General features: G+C 42.2%; 2 protein-coding genes across 4 annotated transcripts; one reads left to right on the forward strand and one right to left on the reverse strand.

Moving 5' to 3' along the window:
• Positions 1 to 177: 177 nt before the first annotated feature.
• Positions 178 to 3,012, reverse strand: LOC147141407 (transcription factor JunD-like). The gene has a single exon (XM_086043438.1). The coding sequence runs from the start codon at positions 2,730 to 2,732 to the stop codon at positions 1,848 to 1,850; it is 885 nt and encodes a 294-aa protein (XP_085899564.1). The 5' UTR covers positions 2,733 to 3,012; the 3' UTR covers positions 178 to 1,847.
• Positions 3,013 to 6,959: 3,947 nt separating this feature from the next.
• pgpep1 (pyroglutamyl-peptidase I) lies at positions 6,960 to 10,805 on the forward strand. Of its 3 annotated transcripts, none has more exons than XM_086043242.1 (5): positions 6,960 to 7,243; positions 8,437 to 8,489; positions 8,638 to 8,754; positions 9,137 to 9,369; positions 10,375 to 10,805. In XM_086043242.1, the coding sequence occupies exons 1-5, from the start codon at positions 7,207 to 7,209 to the stop codon at positions 10,487 to 10,489; spliced, it is 555 nt and encodes a 184-aa protein (XP_085899368.1). In that variant the 5' UTR covers positions 6,960 to 7,206; the 3' UTR covers positions 10,490 to 10,805. The 3 variants fall into 3 exon arrangements, with proteins under 3 accessions (XP_085899368.1, XP_085899367.1, XP_085899366.1); XM_086043241.1 differs by having other exon boundaries at positions 6,961 to 7,243; positions 10,372 to 10,805; XM_086043240.1 differs by having other exon boundaries at positions 6,968 to 7,243; positions 10,279 to 10,805.
• The last annotated feature ends 768 nt before the right edge of the window (positions 10,806 to 11,573 follow it).

Consider the following 11,573-nt stretch of genomic DNA (forward strand, 5'->3'; position numbering starts at 1 on the left):
TCAACACTCGTGTATTATTGTTACGAGCGCTTAGGGCTTTTTGTAACTCTTTTGTTTGCTTTTAGAATTGCAGGCGGAATGGCACTCCCGAGTCATAGATGGCCCACAAGCTGTAGGTTTCCCCGCCTCTCATGTAGTGTTTGTCCACAGTGGGGACAGTGCAAGACAAGATCACAGTTAAATGGTAAGAAAAGCAGTTTTTTTTTTAATTTACAATATAAGCGCAAACACTTTAGCTGTAGTAATGTAGTGAATATTATAAATGTCAGAGAGATGAGTCCATCGTACACAATTGGGCGTAAGCCACCATCGAGACAAATATGAACTACAATGGTTTACTGACACGAAGGCTACACAACATGCAGTGTTCATTTTTGGAAAAAAAAAAAAAAAGTAAATAAATGCTTCAGTAAATAAAAAATAGATATCTGTCATCATAGCTAAATGCTTGTAAACAAGTAAGGCAGTATTGTATTATGTACAATTGGATGGCAGCACTTGGTGACCCCTTTACATTTGGCTGATGAGATTTTCCATCAATAGTATCCTGTACACCACAGGTGTCAAACTCAGGGGCCGGATATGGCCCGCCACATTTGATGTGGCCCAATAAAGCAAATCGTTTCTTGCTAAATATCTATACCGGCGGAATTGCAAATTGTCTTCACATATAATGTTGAGATACTCCAAGTATTTTTTTTGTTTGTTTTTAAAACACACTTTTTTATTTTTTAATTACAGTGGTACCTTGACTTACGTGTGCTGCAGTTTGCAAGGTCAATTTGATTGATTGTTTTACCAAAATTTGAGATACAAGCAACTTCAAGCACGCTGCCACTCGAGTGAAGTGGGCAGCAGAGGGGTTGGGGATCCACATCTCATGTGTACTCGCCCCAGTTACCCACTGCGCTTCGCACCGCACTGGAATTGCGCGGGAAAAAAAAGGGAGCAATTAATCTTCTGTCATGCCCGTACGCGTGTGTAAGGACAGTCACAGAATGCACTTCAAGCCGCTTATTGAACGGTAGAGTCAAACATACATAATACAAAATGGGAACAATCGCTGCTGCCTCACGCCCAAATGCTCACACACTACTCCCTTATGGAACCATTTTTTTTTCTTTTACTTTAATGCAATGTAGTGTTATTTTACTTGATTGAAAATACATAATTAGAAAAAATGTTTTGGGGGCTAGAATGGATTAATACAATTACCAATTACAATTAAAGTGGAAGTCAAGTCACTGTGCCACCTCACCTGTCTAAACGCGGTATTTGGATTAGTATTGCGTTTGTGGAGTAAGAATGACGAAGACTAATCCACCTGTTTTCAGCCATCCAAGAAGGCTGACATTTTATGGAGCACCGCCCCCCTGCTGTCGACTGAAATTGACGTCGCGGGATGTGGGCTGACGAACGTCACGTGACCAAACCCAGAAAACAGGCAAGCCGCGATGTTCGCAATGTAAAAGTCAAAGTACCACCGTAAATTGAACAATAGTTGAACTGTTTTCAAAACTATATGCGTCCATGTGTAGCTTTAACGATGAGGTGATTATACTGCATACAGTCATAACAACCCTGTGAGGGGAAACCATAACTACAATGTGGCCCACGACAAATGAGAGTTTGACATCCTCGCGTATACACTCGTCTCATGAGTGCACACTTACACTCACGGTGCTGCATATGGCACTTTGCTACATAGCTGTTTACCAACAAGCCGCTTCCATTGAGTCGCACGGCAACATGCTTGTGGCTCGCACCCTCCGCCGATGAACCTTTCAGTTCACTTGCACGCTGCCGTTTACAAAATAGGCCTCCAAAGTCCCTTGGCATCGGTAAAATTAGTAAGCTTGGACCTGGTTTGGTAAAAGTTGGCATCCGCTGCTGACGTGGTTCATCACCTTCTGCTTGAGCTGGGCCACCTGCTCCCGGAGCACGCTGGCCGTGGACGCCAGCTCGGTGTTCTGCGTCTTCAGGCTCTTCACCTTGTCCTCCAGCCGAGAGATTCTCTCCAGTTTCCGCTTGCGGCACTTGGAGGCAGCTATCCGGTTGCGCAGCTTTTTCCTCTCCGCCTTAATGCGCTCCTGGTTGTCCATGTCAATCGGGGAGAGAGGCGGGCTGTCCCCGAGGCTCTGCATGTCCGGAACCGTCTGGGGCTCGTCCTTCACGGCCCCGTTAGCGGACTGGAGCCGGGACAGCGCCGCCGCGGCGCTCGCCTGCTGCTGCTGCTGCTGTTGCTGCTGCTGCGGGCTAAGGTGGGACGGAGGCGGCGGGAAGGGGATGGTGTCGGTGGAGTAGTTGATCGTGGTGCCGCCCAGCGGGCTGGCGGCGTAGCCGTTCAGCGTGGTGTACACGGGCAGATCCGACGTCTGGAGCCCGGACGAGCCCACCGCGTTGGCGGCTGCGAGGAGCTCCAGCCTGTCCACCGAGACGCAGCCCGCCTCGCTCAGCTGGTTCTGCTTGTGCAGATCCTCCAGAGCCTTGACGAAGCCTTCCGCGAACTCCTGCTCGTCGCTGGCCGACTTCGGGTAGAGGAACTGGGACGCCGGGTTGGCGGCGCCCACCAGCCCGTTGGACTGGATGATGAGACGCTCCAGGTCCGGGGAGGCCAGCTTGAGAAGCCCCAAGTCGGGCGAGTTGAGCAGCACGTCGGCGTCGCGCAGCGGATTGGCCTTGAGCTCGGAGGTCTGCGTGTCCAGGTTGAGATTAATGTCCTTCTTCATCATGGTGCTGTGGCAAGAACTGCTGCTGGGGCCCCTCGGAGAGTCGAGCACGGTGCCTGGCTTAGAGGCTTTTACGCCCTCACATGAGGGCGCGCACTCGCGGATTCTGGTATCCAAAACATGGAGGAAACCGGCGGAGCTTTCCTGTAAACCACCACCCTCTTTCCTCGGAGGGCTTTAGACGCGGGGGCCCTCCTGAAGTCGTTGTCTCTTCCTTGTGGCACGTCTGCTATGCATCGCTCGCTTTCTAGCCCTAAAAATTCCATTATGTCACCCCAGAGCGCGCAGATTGGCCCAAAATGACGTGCGTTTCCGGTTACATTTGAATAAGGGGCCGGCTCGGCCTTTGTTGCCATGGAGACTCTAGGTAAACTCCAAACAGTGCAATGCATTGTGGTTTGATGTCATAGCATAAAAAAGCTCAGGGTCGCCAAAAGAGAGAGCAGAGCGAGGGAGAGAGACTGCATGGGCGGGGAAGGTGTGAGAAGGCGAGGGCTGGAACAACCGCAAGCAAGCAACCATTAGAAAAACGGCCTAATATAAAGCAGATTTAGAGTGGAAGATTTACTTTTCGCAAGCACAGTTTTGCACACTGGAATGAAGCTGCGTCTAGTCAGCTATCGAAAGTCAATCCATTTCATTCAGATGGCGCTTTTTACCGGCTGTGGAAAAAATACTCACGTTTGCTTTGAAAAAAATTAAGTCTGGTAAAGCCGTGTAAAGTGTAAATAAATGTGTAAATGTAAATACACACCACCGAGAAGAGTGTTGCTAAAAACCCTGCCAAATTGGAATGATTCAAAAATAAAAAAAATATTGCCAAGTATATAAAATGGGGCTTCAAAATTTTGATAGAACTATTACGAACTTGGAAAATGGATGCTACTTCATCGAGCATATTTCTTATACTTACACATACATGTTGGAGCCATGAAATATTTACTCTTAAAAAAAATTGCTTAATATATGATGATCGTTTCTATCTGATTTATATCTCTATCGTTTCTCACGCAATGACCCAATCCATTTTACTGTACATGTGCAAACTATTAGCAAATCAAACTTGTTGGCATGGTTGTTAGAAAAAAGCAAGTTGAGTTACCCCAATAAAGCTCCCCTGAGTTAAAATATATACAAATATACTTAAGTGCAAAAGTAAAAAAAAAAAAAAATGCATTTTTACTGTCAATACTCGTGTTGATAAATAGTCACAATGAAAAAAAACGTATGCGCACAAAATAATTTGACAGTTTTATTAACTTGCACAATGAAGAGTAATGAAAAAAATCACCGGATGCCATCAAAACAATAAATTGCCAATTTTGTCGACCGCCCTACAAAAAAAACAACAAATGACTGATAAAAACAACAAAAAAATACTCTAGTACTAATGCAGATTAGACAGATCATTTTTGAACGCCGGATGCTTGTGATTTTTAGGTTGGCGCAAGGCATTTGCCACAAATCATTCATGGAGTTGATTACAACAAGCAAGCTATTCTCTTAAGCAAGCTTGAGGTTTTAGGCTGGCGCGAGACACAAAGCATTTGCCGCAATGAATTAATGGAGCTGAGAACAACAAACAATTCTCTAGGAGAATATCTCGTTTCTCTGTATCTGTTGCGTCATCATTCTCAGTGCTCCATCTTTCTTTTGTCATGTCATCATCCACACTGGTTGAAAACAGTAACGAGCCGATTTGACTAAATAAGGGGTAAGAAAGTCTAGATGCTTTTTCAAAGGAAGGGAGTGCAAGTAAAAATAAATACTCAAAAGCACAGATACTTAAAAATACAGTCAAAGTACAGTAACAAAGTATTCTGAATTTGTGACTTCCCAACTGGGACAGTGCGAGAGGCAAATGTTGGCGGCGCCACATGCAACCGTGCGTAATATAAAGCAGATTTAGAGTGAAACGTTGAACGTTACACAGCAAAGTCTGCATCTATTTAAGTATCGAAAGTATCATTCGCACAAGAGGGAAACTTGAAATATGTCCCAACCGAGGAAAATGTTAAATACTGCGTAAGAAGTGGAAATGGGGAGACAGCAGAAAAGAGGAATCCTCATGTCTCACTATTTCAGACATTTTCCCCCAGGATTAAAAAAAAAGGAAGGAAAGTTCATAATCGGGATCGAGATCAAGAACGTCAACAGAATTACAATGCAGACAAATTCTTGGGAAAACATACAGAGAAAAAGAAATCGAATAAGTTTCATGAAAACTGTACGGACGAGCACAAGGACCATGCGGAGGAACCCGCGGTTTTAGCATGTTGTTATTCTGCCCATACATGGCGACGACGTCAGCAGACTGTCTGCATCAGTACCACCAGTGAGCAGAAAGGGCATCATTAGTTTCCACGGCAACATTGACATAGCGAGTGACGCAGAGGAGACGAGAAAGGTGAATGGGTTCTGCATTGCAGCTCGTGTAGGCGGCGGATGGGAGGTGTTTTTGTGTGTGAGTGGGAGGCCTGTCATTCATGAGTATGAATCAGGGTTGTCATTTGTAACATGAAGACACTGAATTTGAATAGAGCCATGTTCAGCCTGTATATTCAGACCAAAAAACAACAACAACAACAACCCTTTCTCTATGCTATACGAAACATAGCTCCACAATGCCACTCCGCAGTCACACAGTGTCCAGCGTGAGTCATTTCGCAACCCAATGGGCGTGGATTGCACCAAAAGTGAAAACAAAAAAAAAAAAAAAGCCTTTCCTGTAAAAGGCTGAGATTAGCTCTGCTTTAATGACAACAAACTGAGCCGATTTGGCCTCCAAATGGTACAATGTCACTTTGTGTGCCACGCGCTTTCCACTCGCGCCACCTTTAAAGTGCCCTTTGACTTGCATACGCTCCCTTGGGAGATGCCATGAGAAGCCATGTGTGTTGTCACCAACGCCCTATGTCACACTAGAACATGTTCCCTGCTGAATTGCACCACTACAACGGACGGTGGGCGGTCGCACGCACCCACAAGCCAGTTTTTATTACGAGGGGAATGGCCGCGTTTTCCTCACTTTAGCCTCTCAGTTGTTAGGGAAGTGGCCTCGAAAGTGGAGTACACGCCAACAGAAGGGAATCATTAAGAAATTGGTGTCTAAATACGATTACAAATGTTCGACGATTATTGCTTGAGTTAGTGCAAAGATTGAGGTCAATGTAGTAGTAGTAGTAGGCAACGTTATTATAGAAAATGAATAACGAAATAACTGCGACTAACATTAGAATAAACATTTTCATGAACCAAATAAAAATGAACATGTCTTACAAAAACTAAAACGAATTGAAACTATAGTTTGCGTTGATAAAACAAGCTAAGAACCAACCATAACAAAAAATGTCATTCGTTTTCATCTTTGTCAATTAATATCAGCCATCTGGGTGGATTTAAACTGTAATGATTTTGGTGTTGCTGTACGTCCGTACAGAAGAAGGAAGGTCAAACAATTGTTTGAAAATTGTAGCTCACCTTACTTTATCACCCAATACTTGGTGAGCTTTTTTTTTTTTTTTTTTACCCAGTGCACTCGACAAATACTCCAGATCTTTAAAAGAATAAAATGAAAATAATCCTAAAACTATTTTTTTATTTTTTATTATTGAATATTGTCTCGAACAATTATCCCGTGGTGTGGAGTGTATTTGGCTCACCGCACACCAAACAACATGCCTGAAAGTCACTGAACTGGACTATTAAGAAAGGAAAGGAAAAAAAAAACAGCCGGCAATTGACCCTTGCCACATATAAATGAAATGAGCCACAAACAACGTGGCGTGATGGCCAAGGAAGACGTTCAAGTAGCTATGTTTAAAACACAGCGATACAAAGAGACGAAACAGGTGAGAATTACAGGCGAGATTGCGGATATTTGAGAGGCACCATTCATTGACTGCACTTGTGCTTTTAAGTGACAGAGACTCTCCACGCTTGGCTTTTTCAGCCACGGGTACGTCTGAAATTATAAATACAACACCAAAGTCAGCCAAGCACGGACTCTGTTCATTAGGTAATATCATGGAAAAATAACATTTACGATGGATTAAAATATCTGTAAATGAAAAAGTGGAAATGCGAATATAAACTTTGATTTTGCACATCAATCATATAAAACGGTTTTGGACATATTTTTTTCCAGGAGGAAAAAAAACCTTCTTTTACGGTCTTTTATAAGCACAACATTTGTCCCCTTAAATATAACTATGTACATACATGCAGTGCTTTAAAACGTTTCGTTGGGTTGTGTGTGTTTCTCTCCCTCCTCGCCCTCATCCTCCCTCTTTTAATAGCACTGTTAGTTGTAGTGCGCACCCCGGTGCAGTGGGTGGCAGCATAGGCACATCCACGGGCTGTTACTTATTTAAGTGCGTCATTTCCTGTTCACCGCTTGTTCGACGACAGCTCTCCAGTATTTGCGGGGGACTCACTCCTCCTCACCTCATTCACTCGCATTGAGCAACAACAGCTAATGAGAATGGGCAACAAGAAGAAAGTTATAGTAACGGGTGAGATATTTCACTGAATAAACGACTAGATTGTCAATGTTATTTGTCGGAATAAGCAACATTGTTAGTACGAGTGGCAATTTAAACGAGGTTGTGTTCATTGTCAGAATATGTTCAACCATGAATAAAACTTATTTATTGATTTAAAATTCTCTCTCTCTCTCTCTTTTATATATATATATATATATATATATATATATATATATATATATATATATATATATATATATATATATATATGAGAGAGAGAGTGTATGTATGTATAAATATATATGTATGTATATATATGTACATATATATGTGTGTATTAGAATGGTGAATATCATTATTTTTTTCGCCTTTTCTTAAACCAAGTAGTAGATTCACACGCCTGTGATTAATGTTTAACTTCAGCCTTTAGACTTGGATTTTGCAGGAGTTATCTTAGACGCACTTATCACTCCCCTTCCTTCATTTAAGAATGCAGTGCAGTCACGCCCCCTGCAGTCACAATTTGTTATTTTGTTTCTCTGTGCCGCCCCTGTGAAACCTATCCTCAGCTATTCACTGAAAAACTCCTGTTTATATTGTTTTGAGTGACCTTTCTGAAATACCCTAAGATATCACAAGGGGGCGGTAAAGCCCTTTGTAAGAGGAGAGAAGTACATTTACATTGAGGAAGTTTGGCCTAAGTTGTTAGCGGCCTGTAGACAAGTGCAGTTCTGTGCATTTTTTTTTTTCAAAATCAAACCTCTAAGCCTTTTATGTTTAAAGGTAATGGTGTGAGATAAGTTTCAAATTATTCTCAAGTGTGTTTGGGATCATAGTTTGCTGCTTATGTATGTTTTAAACTACTAATACAGGCAATAGCTGTATAATTATTTTAAAAATGATTTCCAGTTTTTTAGTATTCACGGCAGGGCTTGGTCCCTATCCTCCACTATTATTCGTGATTCGTATTGTCGTGTTAAGGTTGAAGTAAAATGTGTCATGATTGTGTGAAATAGTAGAAACATTTTCAGAAATAGGCAGATAAAAAAATGTGCTTGATTGTTTCAATTTACACTTGATGGGTGCGCAGGCAAAACATACAACTATTTCTATGCAAGACATTAAAAAGTTATTTTTCTATAATGTGCCCCCCTTGAGCATGTGTACCCAATGACGCGGTCAGCCAAGAAAGTTACATGTAGGAATTATTGCTTATTCTTCAGGCTTTGAGCCTTTTGGAGAACATGCTGTGAACTCCAGCTGGGTGGCAGTACAGGTAAGGCCTTACTTGCTGGTTCATGTTTAACAAGTTCAGGTGTCTTTCCACTGTTTTTAATAACGGTGGAGTCTCTTACTGTCATTCACAACACCACTGTGGATGGGGGGGGGGTGAATTATTTGAGTCCTCTTTATCTTCCTAACAGGAACTGGAGCGTTTGGGGCTGGGTGAGGCCGTAGATCTTTATGTCTGTGAGGTACCTGTAGAATACCAGGCAGTGCAGAGTCTACTTCCATCTCTGTGGGAACAGCACCTACCACAGGTGATTCACAAAGCGCATATATTATGTCAAGAGTTTTCCCAACCTTTTATTGAGCAGAGGCACAGTTTTTACGCCACCGTACCACCAAACAAAAATGTCACAAAAATACTGCATATTAGATCTACTGTAGTCTCAATTCACAGTCAACCCCAGTTAATTTTGATATTCACGGCAGGGCTCGGCCCCTACCCACTTCAATAACTGGGGTTCACTGTGAATAATCATTTACGGTCCAATTTAAGTGAAATTGGCTAATTTCATTGCCAGTGGTTGCCACTCACTGCATTATGTAGCTCTGTGTCAACTATGAAAAGCCGCTGATTTTGTAAATGACGTTTAAATGATTGTTTCTCTCTTGTGTGTTTGGGGTTCCTATATGCAGTTAGTAGTCCATGTTGGCGTGTCGGGCTTAGCAACCACCGTGACTCTGGAGCAGTGTGGCCACAACAAGGGCTATAAACGCCTGGACAACTGCCGCTTTTGCCCAGCTTCCCAATGCTGCATGGAGGACGGGCCCGACTGCATCAGCTCTCTGCTGGACATGGGCACAGTCTGCGAGAGGGTCAACGACGCCGATGTAGGGGTCACTGTGTCAGTGTCCAAAGATGCTGGAAGGTGCGATGAAAGCGGCTCACCTTGCAATTTACACGCTACACAACGTTCGGCACACCTACACAAGCTAACAAGATCCATTACGATCCAAAATGTCATTTTCGCTCGACAGCAAGTGACAAAATGGCCGCCTCTTGAGATGGCTAAAAACGAGTGGATTTTGCTGCTTAAAGTGGGGAAGTCAACGCAAACATTTTTTTTCTTCAGGAATATGTTCTATACAAGCCCACTAGTTCTGATCAGTATTGTGTTTGTGGAATAAGAGTTAATCCACTCGTTTTTAGCCATCTCCGGGGGCAGCCATTTTGTCACTTGTGTCGACTGAAAATGACATCACAACTGCTCACAACGACCAATCACGGCTCAGATTCAGAAAACAGGTCAGCCGTGATCGGTCGTTGTGAGCAGCTGTGATGTCATTTTCAGTCGACAAAATACAAAATGGCCGCCCCCAGAGATGGCTAAAAACAAGTGCATTTTGCTGCTTAACTTATATTCCACAAACGCAAAATGCATCAGAATGCCGTGTTTCAACTCGTGGGACTTCTGGGAACATATTCTTGAAAAAAAATATGTTTGGGTTGACTTGCGCTTTAAGACACTTAGAAAAAAATGTGGGAGGGTATTGCATTTGAGTGGGAAAAGATGAGGGATCTTGCAAGTGTACCTAATTCTGTGGTCCATGAATGTTGACATGGCATATTTAAGTACTAAAAAAAGTGAGAGCTGCAAAATCTTGTGAGAAATCATGCGAGGCTACCATCACAACACATACAGAATATATAACACTTGCCTAAAAGTTTGTTTTGTCATTTTGGGTGATCAAATGCATGGTAATCCAAATCCCTCCAAAAATAAAAGCAAATCCGTCACTAAAGCTGGCCGTAAACATTTTCAACCATCGTTTGACAGATACCTGTGCGACTACACCTACTATTCATCTCTGTTCCTCGGCCACGGCCGCTCTGCTTTCATCCATGTGCCTCCGCTGGGAAAACCCTACAGCAGCCAGCAGCTGGGCCGAGCCCTTCAGGCTGTAGTGCGGGAGATGCTGACGCTACTGGAGGTGGCCAACACGGAGGAGCAACACTGCATACATCAACAGCAGCGTGACCCCCTCTGACTCACACCATGATGGTGTGACACTTTTAAACTTCATCAAGAGATGCTTTAGGAGAAATTGATACTTTGAACTGATTTTCTCCACCAATGCCAATGGAGCGCCACTGGCAGACCATAATTATGTTGTATAACATCATCTGAAGTACCGTTTTTTTCAAATGATCAAGACACAAGCTACATTTTCACCGTCTATTAAGTAGCGTGATGTTTAATATTTCGATTTTTGGCAACTTAAGATTCCATGTACTGTATTATGCTTGTTTTGCACCAGTGCATTGCTTCTGACATTAAAAAAAAACGTTAAGTAGAAAAACTGATCTCAGGGAAAATACTGAATATGCAATTAATATTTGAAGATAATGGCAAAATGTGTGTCTGTAACTTATGCAAAAAGTGGCTGCATAATATTCAAATGTTTTGCAGTAGTGTATCTGTGTTTTGAATCCTCATTGAAATTTACTTTGTGAAAAATACTTCTCTGCAAGTCTGGATTTTACTGCTTGATTCATATTCCACGAACGCAATCTTAATCACAATGTCGCATTTAGACTATTGGGGGTGCCTAGAACATATTGTAAAGCAAATGTTTGACTTGACTTCCACTTTAAAAGGGTGTAATGTACATTGTAACTGAACTGCATTCACCCATGATATTCTGCAATAGTATATTCATTATTATTCCACCCATTTTTTTTTCATGTTTTACTTCTTGCACATTTCTCTACCAATTCAAACCAGTCAAACTTTCAAATATTATTTCTTTATTATTATTTTCTACATTCCAAAAATGTGAAAATTTCTAAAAATTCCACATTTTCCACACATATCTAATGTTCACATTTCAACTTCAAACTGTTAAGCTTATTCAGGACAGATCGAGAACTATTTTTCACCTTCCCAAAAGTCCCGTATTTTGTAATCGATGTCACAACATCTAATAACTATTCATCAATTTAAAAAAAAGTTTACCCAATACAATTTTCAAGAGCTAGTTTACGTTTACTTTTACACTTTAATATTACTTGACTGTTTCAAACTTTTATTGCAAATGACCGTCAGTTAATTTGTTAATTGTATCGATGGGC

This window comes from Filicampus tigris, chromosome 10, assembly GCF_054856515.1.
Source record: "Filicampus tigris isolate MCC_2025a chromosome 10, RoL_Ftig_1.0, whole genome shotgun sequence".
In the NCBI taxonomy this organism is placed as follows: Eukaryota; Metazoa; Chordata; class Actinopteri; order Syngnathiformes; family Syngnathidae; genus Filicampus; species Filicampus tigris.